General features: G+C 37.3%; 1 protein-coding gene across 6 annotated transcripts in view; it reads left to right on the top strand.

The window, feature by feature from the left end:
- The window catches only part of KLHL13 (kelch like family member 13), a 79,862-nt gene that overhangs the window by 44,204 nt on the left and 15,922 nt on the right, over positions 1 to 19,736 (top strand). For all 6 annotated transcript variants that reach the window (XM_014887157.2, XM_014887173.2, XM_088173176.1 and 3 more), the window contains 3 exons: positions 12,392 to 12,533; positions 13,744 to 13,876; positions 14,123 to 14,319. In XM_014887157.2, coding sequence (XP_014742643.1) covers positions 12,392 to 12,533; positions 13,744 to 13,876; positions 14,123 to 14,319 — 472 coding nt within the window. The remainder of the gene's footprint in view (positions 1 to 12,391; positions 12,534 to 13,743; positions 13,877 to 14,122; positions 14,320 to 19,736) is intronic.

The following is a 19,736-nucleotide window of genomic DNA, read 5'->3' as shown; positions in this document are numbered from 1 at the left end:
ATTGCTGTAAAAGCTACTACTTTCCTATAGTATTCCAGCCTAATAACTACAAATTAGTACTTTTAAGCTTGTATTGTCTGCTTGCAGATAGGCTTTTGCTTCAGCTACAGTAGGTGCATGCTGTAAGAGAGAGGTGCACAGGTTCTCTAAATGTCTTTTTTTTGTTGTTGCTGGGCATGGCATTGTTATGGTGGGGCTGAAAGAATCCAGCGCCATGTGCATGGTCACTATTGTTCTCGGGCAGAAAGACTGAGGAAACAAACCTGGCTGTACAAATCCTGTGCTGGGCACACTCACATTTAAGATTAATTAATCTCATGACAAGATGTGGATGTGCTTCAGTCTTTTTATGGGAAGCATCAAATATACTTAAGGCTGCTGAAAGAGAAGCTACTTCCAATAAATTGCTGCCTATTCTGAGTTGTTAAAAATATGACTTAAATATAAGGAAAGTATCATGATGATAAGAGTTGTGAGACATTGAATCTATTTCAGGGAAACAGTATTGTTAGTGTTTTATCTTATGCTGTTGTTTTTAAACTGTAGTAGTCTTAAATGCAAGAAAAATCAAAACTAGCCCAGTCTGATCTCTCTGCTGCTGAAACAGAATATTCCTTTTGTGTATCGCCTTTAAAGTGCTAATCTTAGCCCTGAGAATGCTCCAGCCTTTGTGATGGGGATCGTGGGGCTGATTAGCTCAGTGTGTTGAAAGTATGAACAGGTTTAGTGATCGTGTTTAAACTATATGATGCTGTGCTTATCTGGAGCATGAGAAATATGTGATCAGCAGCCTTAATCATCTCTTGATAATGAGTCAATTTATCTCAATATTTATGAAGACATTTCTTTATTGGCACACAGACCTGGAGGAGGACTCGTATCTCTAATGCTAAAATTATTAATAGATTTTATTATAAAGAATGAGAAACATTACAAAATGGCACCGATTTGATTTGGCAATAGAAATCAGCTAATTAAAAAATCCCTTGTAACTGAGGTTGACCAGTAAAATAGGTGTTGGGATTAATTACCTTAATTGTAGAGATAACAGTAAATTTGATACTGTTTTATCTAATCTGATGTTTTTGATATTTGTATTTATAAGTTTGGTGTTGTAAATAGCACTCTGCACACTGGCAAAGGGCTGATGTTTTGAGTAAAGGGCTGAGAAATAAGTGGTGTGTGAAATGGAACGCATTGATGTAAAACAAATGGCCATAAAACTCTAGAATTTACAGATGAACACTTCGTTGCTAAATATTTTGGATGTACGGTGTACAAAGGTATGATTGAGCTTTTAATCCCTTTAATACTTGACATCTCGATCTTAAAAAATAGAGGATTTAGTGTAGTTTGGAATGCAAACTAGGAAGGTCTTAAAAGTGTTTTTGTTTTTCTTCCTTTTCTTTAAAATGAAATTCCAGTTTTTCAGGTTTCTCTAATAAAGTTGACCTTAGCTTTAAAAGCTTCGCCCTCCTTATGATTGACAAGCAACTTATCTAGAGATTAAACTGATGATCAGGACACACAGATTTTATTAGCGCTTTTTGGTCTGTGTACTCAATAGCTGAACTCTGCCTTAGTTTCCCTGAGACTGGTGACTGTGAGCAGGTTTGGCTTCTTGGATGAAGCACCCATGTACAAAGTGCCGCTGCAAAATGTTGGCCGTCATGCAGCTGTGCAGGCTGAGCTCAGTCTCTGCTTGGGTAGTTTGTTGTAGTTGCTGATGGGGGGAAATGAGTGTGAGGAGCTCGTCTTGGAGAGTTCTGTGCTGTGGGGAACTTGTGGCTGGGTGGTACCTGAAATGAAGGACCTGCAGAAGCTGAGGTGTGATGAGTTTGTCGGTGAGGACGTGGTTCTGTCACTGGGATGTCTGCTTGGTTTGCAGGATCTGGTTCCCCTTTCCTGGCAATGGGAAGGAGCAGCAGGGGCTTGCTGCCTCTTGGCTGGTGGATTTGTTTATCAGGGATATTTTCAGGGCATCCCGACTGCAAGAGAACTCTTCAGATTATACAGAGGGCAAAAGGTCCCGTTGGTGGGGAAGGCACACCTTCCCTGACTTCTGGTGCAACTGATCCAGAGTAGCTTGAACTTTCTCCCAAGCTGGAGAGATCCAGTGATATTGCTTAGGGAAATTAGGCACTATTAGACTTGGAACACTGGCATGTGCCAGCATATGTAGGTGTAGTGCAGCTGGCTTAGTGCACGAGTTAGGAATGTGCAGCTGTGGGTGCATGCACACGCCTTTGTCAGCCTGCATTTTCTTTCATGGCACTTATTTTGCTGGGGTTTAGAATATAGATGCTGTTTGTCAAACATTGTGAAGGCTGTTACAGTAAGTTTATGCACCACTAGTCAAATCATATTCATATTTGTGGTTGTTTTGACTATGTGGAGAGAGACCTACGTGACTTCATATATTATGTGGACAGTTTCAGCAAGTGAATAAAAGGAAAGGAGAAAGTGAATAACATGGACAGTGAATAACACTTGAAAAAGTAGTGTCCCATGGCATCATAGTTGTTATTTAACATGACTGCCAAATGCTTAAAAACAAAAAAGCAACAGTGACTCACATAAGCAGAGGTTAAGAATTAAAGCACTACTACAGTGAGGGTGAGGAACAGTTCTGAATTGTATTTAATGGCTTTGAGATATAAAGGAATATGAGTCCCAATTATTGGTCATGGGGAACAGCATCTCCTACATTAAGAACTAAGAATTTTCTTATTCACACCAATAATGTCATCTTAAAAAAAAATTATGCACATTTTCCATTAATGCAAATGGAAGAGATGTTTGTAGAAATCGGGCCATTAAAATTCTATGATGAATATCTACAAAGAATTCAATAATGCAAAAATCCTATTTGCAAAAACACCTTACAGAGGATTGTTCTGTAGAGGTTATGTCATGCAAGAATATTTTTAGCTGCTTTTTAGAAAGTTAAATGTTCAATTAAGTCGTTTTAGTCACCTGCATGCCAATTTTAAAGATAAGTAAAATAAAAGTTATTGATTCAGAATAATCCGCTTGTAATCTTAGTGTCTTCTTTCACATGGAATACTATGTTAATATTAAATGAAAACTATCCTTTGCTTGTGTTTTCATAAATAACTCACGAATGTTAGGAGAAATAAATAGATGTGGTATTCCAAATATATTGATATCAAAGGGTTTGCAACAGTCTATCCTGAGTCACGTGGTTATGAAATTTGTCTGATAGGAAATGCTTTGCTCTAATGGAAACCAGTTACTGTGCAGAAAAGTAGAATAAATTCTTAATACTCTGGAGTAAGCAGCATTAGTTTTAGCTGCTTATATTGGTTATATAGGTTAATGCTTCTGTATCTTCTTCCAACTATCTGCTTTGCTTTACAATGAGCTCTTTGAATTTATGCCATGCAGTGATCTATACTCAAATGGGAAAAGGTGTGTGTGTAATTTATCAGACCACCTGATTATTAGTATTAGTTCTCTTTGGTGGGACCACTCTGTGTGTCTGCTGCCTTCAATGGTAAATTTTAATAAATGACCTTTTATTGGGCTCCTGAGCATCTGACAGACTACACAATATTCACACTACCTGTCTTTGGCAACATTTCCATTTTATGACATTGCTTCCTATATAGTTCAAATTTCAGCATGTTGAAAGTCAATATGCAGCTCACCTCAAATATTTTTTTTTAAACTGATTTGATAATACATGCAAACAGATGAACTGGATGAGTGGGGCTTGTATCATACTAGTGGGAGACTGCTTTTAATCCCCAAAATTTTGTGTATAGAGTTCTCCTTTGTGCCTGTTGATCTTTCTTCTGCTCTTTGTAGAATAGATATTTCAATAGATTATTCTAAGTTTGAACTGTGAAATTTCATTGCTGTAATAAACTGATAAAAATGAGAAAAAACCTCAAATTTCTCTGTCATGAAGTCTCCCAGGGGTACTGTTTTTTCTGGGGAGACCTTATAGGGGATGATGTGGCCTACAGGTCCCCAAAATGGCACACTTCTCACACAGCAGGATGTTGCAATATTGACATTGTACTGTGACATGGTAAAGCATCTTCATTGAATTATCTAGAATATGTTACTAAGCCTGTCCTACCAGCATGTCAGTTCTGCCAGTTTATTCTTGCCATTATTTCTTTGTTACTGTGAAAAAAATCTTTTTTTGCCAGTCACATTCCTCATTGACTTTTCTAGTGTAAAGTGATATTTTCTGTTGACATTTGGATGAGGTTACCTATGGATCTTCAAAAGTGCTTGCTGAATATTTCGGTTTTGAAATAGTAGTTGCTTGTTCTAAATGGTAATAATGGCAATTGTAGTGTAGTAATGTGTAGCTATCACACTAAAGTGGAAGTGCACATCTATATTATTGCTGTAATATTTTGTCCAGCACTAGGATTGTATCAATGTCTAAATTGCAAAAATGTGGTTTTTTTGTGGGATGAACAAGTCACATGCCCCTCTTATGCATAAATAGAAATGCTTTATCACACAGGGGAAAAATATTTTACAGTTGAAAGTAATTAATGCCCCTCTACATCCTCTCCAGCAAACTGCAATAAAGGAATGATAAAACACCTCTGAGAAGTGACAGAGCAAGAGGAATGGTAGACAAGAACCCAAACCCTAATGGCAGAATCTTAATGACTTTTAACATATCAGAATTATTCTGACCAGTATAAAAAAAACCCCTCTAACACTCTTGAAAGGAGTAGTTTGTAATTCAGTTCCAGGAATGCAGTGGGATGGATGTTCTGTGACCAAACAGTGAATGTGCAGGTGCCTCCTTAGGCTTATATTTGTCTCTAAGGAGCCATTCTGTTCACTTCCTAATTTCTGTGTGTGAAAACTAAGGGCACATGAGGTACAACCATAACCTGCTGGTGCATGCAAAGGGTTTTTGTAAGTGTTTTGTAATACACAGGAAGTGTAACTCTTGAGTGCTTAAGACCAAATATAAAGAGCAGCAAATAGATGCAGTGTTAGTCCAGCCTAAACTGTGAAACCTGACTGTTCTATTTTACCTTTTTCACCATTAAGGGAATAAAATGATTTTCCTTAGGTAGAAAAGCTACAAAATGTGTATTTCCTTTGCTTTTTCTGTTTCTAATAGTAGGAATCAACAGACAAACACCAACTTTGGCAAAAAGTCATTAATGAACTGTTTCTAATTCAGCATCATTAAAAAATGCGAGTCCGCAAATTTAAGCTACGAATGATTCAATGAATGCAAACCCTTTGTCAAGCAGATAAATGTGGATGTGATACTAAGGCTCCCAGAGAGATTAAATGCTGTTAGGAACAAAAGCTTTATAGCACTGACTGAGCCAAATATTGCTTTGTTTCTGTGGAAAACAAATTTGAATTAACCAGCGGGCTGTAATTATGCTGTAAACAGCTTGAGACCTGTGATTGTTTAGTTGTTTAAGAAAGAATTTTGAAGAGAATATTTTCTGTGTGCATATTCTTGGGAAATCATACCAGAACAGTTGTTGTTCAGTCCTCTTCTGTTGGCTTTGGTCACAGTGTGGCCATACTAGAAAGTGATACTCCCAACATCACCCAAACCTTTTTGTATCTTTGTTTCTATGTTCTCCTACTCTCCATTGTGATCCACTGGTGCTGGGAACAGTGACAATATCTTCAGTCACTTGAGTGTCTGAAGTAGCTCTCATCATTTCTGTTGATTGGGCTTGTGTGCTTGGATACAATATAGTAATTGTATGTTGAAGTCCAAAGAGGCTTGGCTGGACTAAAAAAAAAAGGGAAAAAAGAATGGAAATGTTAAGGCTTGACATTTAAGTACTAGTCTCCAAGACTTTGCTTCTCGAAATAGCTTCAGTTGGTTACCTGGAGCCTGCCTGTGGTTCAGCACGTGTCATTGTCCCTGTCCTTCAGGTGAGGCTGTTCCCCTTGCAGCCCTGCTGCCGTTGGTGATGGTGCTGGCAGAGCTGCCCAGGCTACATTGCTTCTGTACTGCCTTCACCTTCACTGGTCACTGCCCTGAGCATCCTGTGCTGGAACTGTGTCAGAAGAGCAGGTAAAGCTGGTGCACTGCCTGCTCTGCCATCAGAAGGGACCTCTGTCCTTCTCTGCTGATTTTGGGGGGTTTGCAGGTCCTGCATCCTCATCTCCTGCTTCCCTTGGCCAGGGCCTTGTTAAAGTAAAAACCTACTTCTCACTGCTTTGGTCTATTATATAGAGCCTGTTTTTATGTTCTCCTTTTACAGAACACCCTCAGTTTAGAGGAAGGGTGGAAAATGGGACATCTATTTGCTTTTTCATTTAAGAAACAGTAAGTTTTACTTTATGCCTTTCTTCTGGAGTGGAGATTTAGAAGAGCCCAGTATGAAGTTACTAAGCAAATATTTTAAAATATTCTACTGTTATTGCTGTCCTTCTAATGTATGAGAAAGATCAGGTGTAAAAAGTGAAATATTAAAATATAAGCATCAGAGCATTGATTGTCCAAAGTGAGCAGTATTTGGCACTAGCTGCCACAGCTGTTTTAGGAGATCTCATTCACACTAGTTACAGTGCAATGATAATTGACTTGAGGCAGAAGGTTTAAACTTCTGGTTGTGGTGGCCCCCTTCAAGTAAACAGAATTAAATAGCATTTTAAAGAAATTCAGTAGCCTGACAAATGCAAGGTGTTTTTAGTTTCAGCAGCAGCCTCAAGTTCATCTAATAAAAATATCATCTTTAAACTGTCCAGTAAAAACAGTGATATCTGAAGCTGATAATGTAGGACGACTGGTCATAGTGATAAAGGCAAAAAAGGCAAAATTCCTACTCCTAATGCACTGTGTGTGTCACACAGGTGATCCATGCAAAGTAATTCAGGTCCTGCCTTCCAGTCTTGTTCTTGTGTTCATGCTGCATTTGGCTCTTGAGCAGCACCAGTGTCAGGTCCTGGGTGCCCCAAAGCAAGAACTGAAGTTGGAACCTGCTCTGTGGACAGGAGTTGACTTGCCATGTCAATCTATTGGAACAAAAATGATCATTTCTCTTTCTTTTCTCTGCTAGCTGGAATCATGTATCTGTTTTAAAATATGGACTTGCATTTCCTGTAGAAACTGTTTTGTAATAAGAAATCCATTAGAAGTTCATAAAACTGGTTAGTTTTACTGGGTTGCTGATACCATAAAAGAATTAAATTAGAAATTCTTCATAAAAAGTAGTAATAAAAGGAAGAGATGTTATTTTAGGGGAGGACAAGTATAAAAGTAAATTCTTTGCCTGAATAAAGGATTTTCTGGAATTGTATGCGTAGAAGATAAGGAATGGAAACATGAAATACCATGATTGCATAATTTTTTCATCTACATTATATTAGTATTTGAATTTCTTAGAAAATATTATGAAATTTTCTTTAATTCAGTGCTACCATATCAGTTCAGTTTACTGGCTCCAAGGTGCTTTGTTGGGGAATTCCTAATTTCATTACTCATTACTTCATTACATCTGTTCGTTATGGGAAAACAGCAATATAGTAAATAATTTTTTGTTTTGGAGACTAAGCTTACTAAAGTACTCTTCAGCAGATTATGCATGCAAAGTAAAAAAAACCTGTATTTTTAATAGCAAATGAAAGTTTTGTTGTAATTTACTGGCCTTTTAATTAATAGGTTTATTAGCAAATTGCACGCATAGGTACGTGCATAGGAGAGCCCTGGAATGTTCCAGGGTTTTTTTTCGACAGGTGCAATAAGAATAACCTGATATGAAATTGAAATCTGTGTCCTTGTTACCTGATAAATACCAGAGTCCTGGCATATGCCAGGGGTGATTGCATCAGAAGCCATTTTACCAGTGACCAGAACACTTTGTGGTCATGGTTCATTGAACAGTGATTTGACAGAGAAAATAAGGTTATAGTCCTTTCAAAAATGAGCTATTGAGCTTCACCAAATAAAGAACTCACTCTCTGGCCAATCTGGCTTTGGCAAAGCTTTTACTGAGTTATGTAAAGACTGGGTTTTAAATAAATTGGAGAACATGCACTCTAAAATATCTGTAGCTGTAGGCTGATCTCCTTACTTTGTTTTCAAAGAGTCTCTACAGTAGTCTGAGAAACAGATGAATGGTTTACTGATGGAAATGAACAAATCCTTAATATTCTTAGTTGCCTTGTTTCTGTTGTGTCAGAATAAACTTGACTACTTATTAAGAAAATATAATAACAGAATATTGGTTTATTTCATTTGTGCTACTAAGCTCTACAAAATGGCAACTCCATGATTTGAATATTCCAGTTGAGAATAAAATCTGTCACAGTGTTCACGGATCTTTGCTTATCATGGGTCACCTGGATGCCTCTGAACTGTTTTGAAAGGTTAATATTTGCTAAGTGGTTTAGAAAGCAATTTGCCTCTGTGAATCATGTTGTAAGTCCAGCCTGTGAAATCTGTCAGTATTTGCTGGAAAGTTAAAGCATGTTAATATCCATGTAGTGAACACTCCATATTACACCACTACAAAAATATCAGTTGGAAGTACTTGGAGGATTAACTTGGAGTCATGAGAAAAGCACATTTGGTTACAGCCTCTAGGAAAAATCCGTGCTGTACTTGAAAGAATCAACATGAGGTTAGAAAGAAAATTGTGATTCACCCTACTTTGTGATAGCGACTAATTAACCTCTGGCACCTTTCTCTGAACTGCAAGCCACTGCTTCCCAGAGGTTGCAGAAAGTCAGGCAGCTCCTCTGCCTTCCTCTTGCAGTGTTAATATTCATTTCACAGGCAACTCCAACATTCCCTTGTTCTTTCCACTGTGATATTTAACCCTCTCCAGACCAAGTGTGTGTATTGAAGGTGGTTTTAACATCCATTTAGAGCAGCTTGTTGTGAATTCTCACGACATGTTACTGTAGGTTTAACTTCTTTTAACTTCTGTTTCCTAACTTTTTAAAACTTTACTTAAAAATGGTACTGCTGCACTTCTTGTTTAATGATTTCTATTGATCAGAACAATAGAATTAATTAGGAAGTGAATTAACTTTCTCCTTTAGTAGTATGCTTAATTGTGATATACTGTACTTAAAGTAAAAAAAAAAAAAAAAAAATCAATGTTTACATTCATTGCTATTGAGTTAATTATAGTGCTTAGTAGACCTATGATAATAAATGTAAATAATGTCTTTGGTAAGTGTCCAAACAAGAGAGATGCAGTTACTGTGGTTCTATTGGAAGTCAGTTGGACATTCAGTGCATTTCCCATCTGTTCTGGGTGTGAATGGCAGAGTTATTTCTGAATGTTAATATTACAGCCCCTGCAACAGAAGCTGCATTCTGAGTGCTTTAGGATTTTGTTGCAGGCTATACAATGCAATGCTTGGGTTTTGCTCTTTGTGTATTGCTGTTAACACAGACCTTATGCACTGTTGCAGTTTCACTTGGTCTTACAAAGAAAGGTTCTTGTGTTGTGTGGAGATAAATGCTGAACTGCTACCAAGTCAGTGACAAAGGCATAATTTGTGGTTACCCTGGGAATGCTCTTTCCCTCTTGGTGAATGTCACAGGGCTGGAATTCAGGGGATCAGTGCCTTCTTGCCAGGTGTTATTGCTGACTTGCTTTGGAACTTCTGCCAAACCCAGCTCCTGAATGTCACTCTCTGCAGAAGGGAGAGGGTACTCAGCCCTCCAGAACTGTTAAACTGTAGGTTAGAAAGGTGGGGTATTTAACAACAGCAAATCAAACAAAAATCCCCAAGTCTCCACAAACAAACGAAAACCCACATCACAATTTTTTGTGGTCATAGTTGTTTAGCCATATAGAATTAATATAATCTGCTTGTCTTTATTCACATGGAATCATATGCAGCCAAGTTAATGTTTTGGACTAGAATTGTAAAAGTTATACTCTGGTGAAGTTTTATAGTGTGAAATTTGCAGGTTTTAATGCCTCATTCACATGTGCAAGTTTCTGCCCATACATACCAGCAAATGTGGAAGAGAAATAGTGAAATTTTTTTATTCAAAAGAGCTTCAGGTGGTGAGCTGCTGAGCTTGTGTGTGATATAGAGAACTGCTCTTTATATATGGAAAATCAGGTAGGGGAAAGAACTCCTGATAGCCACACCCAGCATGTCAAATGTCTACTTTTAGGTATTGCAAGTATTTTAAGATTTATTTTATCCTCTCTGTTGACTGCAGTTTTAACAAGGCATTGTGTTCTGTAGAGGATGACCTGTAGAGAACAGAGCTATGGGAAGTTGTGTGTCATGTTCAGAAAAACGCTTCAATTTTCCCAGCCATTCTTGGAATAAATGAATCATACTCAAGGTCTTTGCCTTCATTTGTAAGACTTATGAATTATGCTGTTAAGGAAGTCAAGTAGTGATGTGGCAAACATGGTAAAAACCCACTCCAAACAGCCAAGACGGTTGGTTGGCTTGTCTGTTTCTTTTCATAATGATTTTAAATGATGTGTTCACTTTCTATTTTCTGAGTTCAGAGAAAGTATTTTAAATACTCCTTCATGTAACATCGATCTGATCTGACATTTTGGGAAGATACTTCAAGAGCAAAGAGTCAGATTCATGTTGAATCTGCTGTTGTTCACACCCATGCTTGCAAGTCTCCCCACATTATTTTATGTTTCTTCTTAGAAAGACATGTACAAATTTAGAGATTGGATGTCCTTTGAAATTATGTAAGACTTGCCTCCATGTGATTGTATGAAAACTAAAATAGACAAAACCCACCAAACCTTAAACACCCTAGAACTGAGTGAACAAAAATACTTTGGGTCGTGAGCCAGCAACTGCTTGCTGCTCTCTTGCATAGTTGTATTTGTTGGATGCAGATATATTCTGGAGAGCCTTTTGCTAAGGTACACCCTGTAAACTTTTTTTTAAGTGACTCTGGATTTGTTTTATAAAATAGAGATAATTGTGTTTCAAAAATAGCACAAATCTTGCATGCTGCAGTTCAGCCACATTAGTTTATTCAGCTGAGTGCATTGGAAGTCACAGCTGTTTAGATGTACCCTTGTTCCTACAATGTTATGTCTGTGTGCATAAAATGTCACTGTTTCAAACCCATGTACATTGTTGAATGGTGAATTTGTTTTGAATATGTTTTTGTAGCTGACCTTTTGTAATCATGGGTTTGAACAAGGCACGTGGTGCCATGAGAGTAATATGTGAGTTTCAGAAAGTGCTCTGCATTTGTACCTGAAGAAGGTTGGGGTAAAAATTTTTTTTAAAAAAGAAATAATGAAAATTATTTTTCTTCCACAAATTCCAAATTTGTGCTTACATTGTGATCATAATCAAATCTGGGGAAAAGGAGGGGGATTTAAGCACCTTGTTGTTACTTAAAGTAATTTCTGAAACTAGTTTGAAGGCCAATGTTTTAACCTGCATGTTTAAAATTTGGAAAACTTTTTGTATCTGAAATTTGCAGCGATGACATCAAACAGCTATAAATCTTTTTTTGAGATCTAGAGTCTTGATTAATAGAGGTGCCCTCTTCTGTGGATTAATAGCTAATGTTTGCTAATTAAAATTGTGTACATATTCATTATACCTCTATAAAGGCTCATAGATAGAACATTAGATCACAAAAATTACAGAAACTAGTTGTTGTTAATATTTCTGTAGAAGAATTTTATTTGCATTCTACATTAATTGCAGGTTAGCATAGTTAGGCTCTCAGGTGTAATCTAATTTACATCTCAAGATTAAAGTAGTAGGCTAATAATACTGCAGAAATTCTTTAACAATTCTACCTGAAATTACCTCGTCCTGTCTAGATTTGGCCAGTAATTGCTTGGAATCAAATCTTAAATTAAAGTTATGAAGTGTTTGCCTGCACAGTAGCAAAATACTGGATATCATGTCCTAAAGGAATTCTAATTGTGTTTCAAAAACAAGTTAAAGCTGCAGCTTGAAACTCCATGATGTGTATCTTCTATTATAAGTCATGCATGAATGAGGTAATGCAAGCTGTAAGAATGAAAACATTTTCTTTCGTATTGCACTTAGAGTTTCAATGTTTGACCAGTTTGCCAAAGAGAAGCTAAGATGCTTGATTTTGGAAACCAGATGAAACCTCTACAAACATCCTACAATACTGGATCATAGAAATAACACAGTGTGCAAGTGTCTAAATCAGAGAGCTGGGGATGGAAGGAAAAGGAAAAACTTACTAGCCAAAAAGTAGCTATGCCTTTTATAGAGACTGTTAACGCTTCACTTTCTTGAATTAGCTGAAGGCAACCACTAAGGACTGATTCTGTTGCCTGTTGATTTTTTTTCCTGTAGCCTCTGTGCTGTTACATTTCATCCCAGAAGACTGTGGGTTTAAAACAAAACATCACTGCATGAAGATGAGTTTGGTCTTAAGGTTTCTGTGTTCCAATTTTCTTAGATCTCTGGTGGAAGAGGAGGATCCTCATATGAAAGTGTCCCTTGGGAGCAGCGATATGGGCGTCTCTGCCCATCTGCAGTCTTCAAAGACAGGAACCACAAGATTTTTCACCAGCAATACTCACAGTTCTGTGGTACTACAGGTAATTAAATATTCTCATGCCTGTATTGAGCTGTACTGACAATTTGGCTGCTCTAAACAATGTGTCCATTGAATAGATTTTTATCAGTCTAGTAATTCCTATAAAGCCTCAAAAACTCTCATGTTCTTATGCTGTCTAAGCCTACAAGGAAGCATTGCTTGGGATTTCTTTTCCTGTGAGATGAAGCTTCAACTTTTAGCATCAGCTTGGAAAAAAACCCTGGCCTTTTCCTGGGGTCATATCCCAGTCCACTCTCAAGTTCTAAGAGGTGACAACATTTAAACTCTGATGTGACAACTGTATCAAAGAAGCTCGCTTAAATATCATTATTTAATTAAGTAGGGCATGTCCCCAAGACAGCAGAGCCCCGTCAGGTTTGGTGTAATGCCCTGTGCTGGGTCTGACTATGGCACTAGTGTGTGGTAGAACATCTATAGAGCCAATATTTGCATTCTTGCTAGTACTGGAAAAATACCAGTTTGAAGGAAAATGTTTCATGTTTGAGCTTCTGTTTGTTCCACAGTGAATGAATGAGGAGAGTATTTCCTCTGTGCTCCAGTATCCACAACTGGGCCCATGTTTGCAGGAAATCTTGCTCTAGGATGCCACCGTAGATTACTTCATTTTTTATTACAGTTAGATGGTATAAGTAATTCAGTGGAGATCAGATGTATAATGGGAGTTTTTAGCATGTCAACTTTGGTAGCAAATTTGGTAATCATAGAACCAGGTAACAGCTTTCCTTCCAAGCTGCAGACTTTCCCAGTCTGTTAGGTTACAAACCCCTTGAATTGCTGTGGAACAGAATCATATCTAGAATGTATATGTGACCAGAAGGGGTAGGTCCAAAAACGATAGCAGTTCCTACCTGAAACATCTGCTATTGTGAAAGTTTACAAAAGAAACTCCTTCCTGAAAATAACTTAATTATTTGAATAAAACTCCTTTCTACTTTCTTTTTCTGATGTACTTTCCATTCATCAGCTATATCTGGAAAATAGTGATTATTCTGCTTGCTTTCAATGAATTATAATTATTGACTATATTACAGATAATGGCTTTAAGATGACGAATTTTTTTTTGTCACTTTTTTGGACCTATAATACACATGTACATAAAAGTGAAGAAATATTTGCATAAGGGAAATAAAGAGATTCCTACTCTGCTGCCATATCAAAGGGATGCTTTTTGCATTGTGCTTTTCCTGCAGGGTTTTGACCAGCTGCGAGTGGAAGGTTTGCTGTGTGACGTGACGCTCGTTCCTGGGGATGGTGATGAGGTGTTTCCTGTGCACAGAGCAATGATGGCTTCTGCAAGTGATTACTTCAAGGCCATGTTCACAGGTGGTGTTTCTATTAAAGCTGTGCACTGCTGCCTCCACATTGCCCTCACTCAGACACAAGCTCAGTGCTGTGTGTGAATGAGTCCAGGATTGCAAACAACACTGTGGGCTAAACATGTGTCTCTATTGTTGCATATGGGGTTTTGAAATTGAATTTTAAAATGATACTTTAATTATCTCTAAATGTATGGAATAATTTCAACCCCATCAAAATGATCATATAGATTTACCTGTATATCTATTTCAGGAGGAATGAAGGAACAAGATTTAATGTGCATTAAGCTTCATGGTGTGAACAAAATAGGCCTAAAGAAGATCATTGATTTCATCTATACTGCAAAACTTTCCCTTAACATGGACAACCTTCAGGACACTCTGGAAGCTGCCAGTTTTTTGCAGATTTTACCTGTTTTGGACTTCTGTAAAGTATTTCTTATCTCTGGGGTAAGACTGTTTCCCATTTACAGTGTTTAAGGCTTTGGTATCTACTTTGCTTTTTTCTTCTGTAATGATACTGACTTATGTAATAGTTATGTCTAAAACTTGCTATTGTTCATAGTTTGAAATCACAGACAACAAATTTGCTTGATAGTTTCCTTGAAAAACTTGGTTCTTCTGAGCATTATGTACAGTATGAGTTTGATACAAGTGCTTTACCACATTAAAATTCTTCCCTTACATGTCTGATATGAGATATTTCATGTTCCCTGCATGACTGCACTCACTCTAGCATTAGTCTGCTTGCTGCATTCATTAGCTGTGCTTCAATTACATTCACTTTATTCCTGTAGCTACAGCCCTTCCATCTCAATGGGGGTGCAGTTACCTGTTTTCTGACTCAAACACAGGATAAAAGCAATACCCAGACAGGATCCCTCAGTGCCTTTCCTTGCCCTCCTGTCCTGCCAGCAGTGAGGAGCACCTGCCCTGTGGGGCTGTCGTGCTGCAAGAGCTGTGCTGTCAAAGCAGTTCTGCCTGGAGAGACACCCTGCAGTTATTTCTAATGTTTCCTGGAGGTTTTCTAATGTTGATGTTAAATGTTTATATACCTCACTAGAACTCTGACTTTAACAGGGAGCCTGGTGTTCCACAAGAATTGCAAAATTATTTGAAATTCAGCTTTTAGCTTCTGGAATGAGAAATAAAGAAGCAGGTGTTCCTGTTGCTCTGCAAATACAGGCTTAGAAATGTGACCTCCCTAACTGGAAATATGTACTAGAGGACTAGACGCAAACCAGAGGATTCCAAGCTGGTAATAACAGCAATCTGTTTCATATGATGTGTTAGAAATATTTAGGCTTGATAATGCCCTTTTGCTTTTAATTTGGAAATATTTTCTGGCTGCCCAGTTGTCTGTTAATGTTGTGATAAATGTTTCATTAAGCTTAATACTCTTCAATCCTACCCCACCTATTTTATGTTGCTCAATGTTTTTTTTTTTTACCCTCCAAAATGATGCCTCTCCAGGTTTGACATTATTATAAATGCCAACTTGGAAAAAGGTCTTGGTGGTGTTTTGAATTAAGTATTTGAAAAGGGCTCCCTCTGATGGGAGCTGAGCCCTGGGGACACCATGTTGCCCTTTCCCCTTTCTGGGTAGGGCAGCTGCTTGCTTATTTTTTGTTAAGGAAGGAACTTTTTTCATATTAAATCATGTTATTGTTTAAAATGCCCATTCTCTGAAAGTATGTTCACTTGTGATGTTGACTCAGTCACTGCTTTTGTTCAAATAAGAAATATCTTTTTTGATACTGCTTTTTCAAAGAATGAGGAAGACTTTATTAATTTTCTTAATTTTATTGGGGGTTTTTTTTGGGAGTACTTTCATTTAGACCGATGTCTAAGGGGACATAATCTCATTCGTGGTATAGCTGTAGAGGAAGTACAAAACTGAGGTTGTTCTGTTAGCTTAGTTATGTTCTTAGCATCCTTATATAGAGAATTTTTTAATTACCTTACTTCTAAATTTGTTGAAACAAGAGTTGGTGAGCAAATGAGCTTCTTTTCGAAGGAGCATTTCTGTAATTTAAATGAATATTCTGAGCAAGTATTGAGCTTATTTCTACTGAAGTTAGCTAGCTTGAGAGCTGAGGTAACCATTCCCAGACAAATGCTTAATTGTCTTTGAATTGTCTGGGGAGTCCATTATTAAAGATTATAGAAGTCAGTTAATGTAAGGCATAGTGTAACTGTGCACTTCATAAGAGGGTATTGGAAATATTTACGAAAAAAACCCAAAGCTTAAGGTAACAGTTTAATTTGTGTAACAAAAATAATGAGACCTTCAAAGAATAATATCTGTTGTAGCTGAATTTAAAGTGTTTTATTATCTCCTCTGCATTTACACCCCTCCTGTCAAGTAGCCCATTGCCTTGATTATCTTTGGTCTGCAACCAAACAGACTCTCAGAAAAACAATGGAATACTTCCTAGCTTGTTTTCAGTCTTACTGTCACTATTGCTTTTAAATAATTATAGCTATACAAGAGACTAGGGCTACTCTCATGTTCACATCTAACTGAGCTGTAGTGTAATTAAAATTCATTAAAATGCTGTGGAAATGTTTTCAGAGTAGTGAGTTCTAGACACAATACTGATTTTGCACAAGTAGCAGCAGAGTGCAAAATGGAGAAATATGAGAAACGTACCCAAGTGAATGACAGCACTTAGGAAAATCACAGGGTAATGGGGAAAGGGTTGTTACACTGTAATTAAAGAAAACATTCCCAAACATTGAAAATTAATGTCTTGGATGTACCTGCAAAAAAATTTTATTTCTTCTATATTTTATGCTTTTGTAACTACTAGGAAATAGTCAAATATTGAGGGCTTAATACTTGGAAGTTGTGTCTTGTCAAATGAACTTGATTATCTGGGGATGGAGCAGGTTAATCTGTTTGGTGGGAGCATGGGATTTAACCCTGGGACCAGCCACCAGAAATCTGACTTTGTACTGTAGGGATTCTGTTTTCTGAGCTGGTCAAATTTCTGTGCTGCTTTTTCTGGGCTTCTGTCAGTGGGACCCCCACAGGAAAATTGAGGTTTTCAGGAGTGTGTTTGCTCTTTTCAACTTTGACTCTTTGAAGCACTGCATTAAATGCTTCAGTGTCTAACAGTCATTGCAACAAAACAAAGTTAAACAACTGCTTGGTATGTGCTGCTGGGTTTGAGGGCTTGGTTTTCTTGTGCATGTTACTTTTCCTGAGCTGTTCTCCAAGGCTCTCACACTTGCAATCATTTTGCTGTGTCCAGTTTTGTAGTGTTTTATAATCAGTTAAATTTTTATGAGAGATTGGGAAGTGGTTGCTTCAAAATTTCAAAGAATTAAGTGAACTGCTTTCTCAAGAAAGTACTTTGGCTTTTGGTTTGGGTTTTTCAGGCTGGTTTTTCAGTGCTGTGCCTGACCTTTCCTTTTTGAAAAGCTTTTTAGTGTTTTCTGCAACTTCTGCTTTGTAATGAGCAATTAGAATGAGTAATGTGAGTGAGCAGCTCTGCTCAGTAGTCAAAATAGAATTTATTTAAATGAAATTCTCAGCTCCTTGTGGAGCTGCTTAGCTGTTTGAACATTTATGGCTTTTAGCTCTTTCTTTGTGAGTATTTTTATTAGTTACTGGATACACTGTACAGTCAGTCTTATATTTTCACCTGACATTTCCATTCCTCCTGTTCACTTCAGTGGGATTTCCAGAGTGGCAGTTCCTTCTCTTCACTGAAGAGCTCCTGATTGACTGATACACACAGAGCCATAGCATAAGTCAAACTTCTAAAAAAACCAAAAAACCCCAACGACTGGGTAACTGAAGTATTTATTTAAATAACATTATTGTAGTGAACTCTGTCCAGTTTTGAACATTCAAGTAGGAATAGCTAGAGCATTTCTTTCTATTGAAGGATTATTTTTTAGCTCAGGATTTAAGAATCTCTAGAATATATATTTTTATTACTTTTAAGTCTTTGCAATATAATTTAGCCTGATACATTGATTATTACCTTACAGCACAGTAAAGAGGGTAATAGTAATATTGCAAGAAAACTAACCTCAAAGACAATATTTAATATCACCCTGATTTGAGGTGAGTGGTGGAATTTTAGTGAGTCAAACATAGTGCACAATTTCATAAGCATAATGGGAAGTACTTGCAATCATATATGAAAAAACCAACCCTGAGTGCAGTACAGTCCCAGTGGATTAATAAAGGCAGTATAAAGTAAATTTTCCGAGAATCAGGGGTTGACTGGAAACTGCTGATGTCAGGTTCATCAGTCATTAACTGTGTTAATGTGTCAATAAATTTCTCAAACCTAAGAAGTCCAGGAATATGCTCAGTTGCACAGATTTACAGTGTAACATAATTATGGTAATATATAACTCAATGCACTCTGGGCACTTGATAAGTGGCAGCCAGTCAGCAACAGCTCCAAATTCTTCATTGCATCCTGAACATGTGCCAATGGTACAGAACCTGTACAGGTTTTGCTTTGATCTTTTAAGTTCAAGCGTGCCTTTCCTGCATGCAATAATATCTGCCTGCCTACTTTGATGTGGAGGAAGTGTTGCATCTCTGTAATTTGGTGCCAGTCAATGTATTCCAAAGTGATTTTTAAATGCAGTAACTATATAGCAAGATTTAAGATTTGTGGTATACTGCAAGTCAGCTGTTTGTTAAGGTGATTTTTCCATTGCTTTATTTTGAAATACTACTTGAAAGAAATTTTAGAAGTAAGAATTTTCTGTTTCATTTACTTAATGTATGGTATGCTGTTATTTCCATTATGAAATTAATTTATGTAAATTAAAATATCTAAAGGAAATGTACAGAAATTAGAATCATGGAATGGCCTGGGTCAGAAGAGACCTTAAAGATCATCCAGTTCCAACCCCCCTGCTGTGGACAGGGAGCTTCCACTAGAGCAGGTTGCTCAGAACCCCATCCAGCTTCCCCTTGAACACTTCAGTGGTGGAGCAGCCAGGACTTCTCTGGGAAACCTGTTTGATGCTGATCCTCAAAACCAAGTCAGAGAATATTTTATAGGCTGTTGCCAGTGTGGTGGGATTATATTTTGATATAAACAATGTTGTCTGTCTTGTAATATAAAAAATTATTTCAATGTATATAAAGCACAAATATTTTCATAATAGAACTCCTGACAGTCAACTGCACATTCATTTTATAGATAGGACCTGATTACAGGATCAGTAGGCATTTTAGGATGTATGAATGAAGACTTTGAATGACTGTAGATCTTAACTCTAGGGCAAGTTAGATCAGTTTCTAGTGAATTAAGGAAAATCTCCTATTCCTGTACTCATTAGACATTTGAATTGTCTGGTATTAAAGGACAATTATCAGATTGAGTTATACAGTATTAAAATCTTCTCATCTCCGTCATGATCAGAAGGTCACTTGTAGATTTTTGAATTCTTAGGCTCCAGTTGAGTCATAGTCCTCAATCTTTATAATCTTTTAAAAAATAACTGAGATTCATAAGCTTAAATCCTTCTGGCATTACAGATGTAATGAGAATCACAAAATTGTGGAAATGGTTGACAGTGAGTAGGAGAGACATGCACAGAGACTAGAACATGTATAATTGAAGCATGGATTGGAATAAGGTTTCAATGCAAAAAAGCTGCAATTCTCAGCAAGAAGCATTTGAGTGGCTTGCTGGGCTGGTACCAGAGAGCTTTCTGAAATGAACTGACTGGGTTCCCTGAAAACCCACCAGAAGCTGTGCCCCATACCTGGCACGTTTCTTCCTTCCTGTGCCTTGTGTCCCAAGTGACCTTAGAAATTCAGAAGCCAAAGATATGAAAAGGCAGATGCAGCTACAGTGTAAAACAGATGATTACCAAGATACAGT

This window comes from Sturnus vulgaris, chromosome 14 (genome assembly GCF_052056855.1).
Source record: "Sturnus vulgaris isolate bStuVul1 chromosome 14, bStuVul1.hap1, whole genome shotgun sequence".
NCBI lineage: Eukaryota > Metazoa > Chordata > Aves > Passeriformes > Sturnidae > Sturnus > Sturnus vulgaris.
This window is presented reverse-complemented; position numbering and strand designations above follow the sequence as displayed.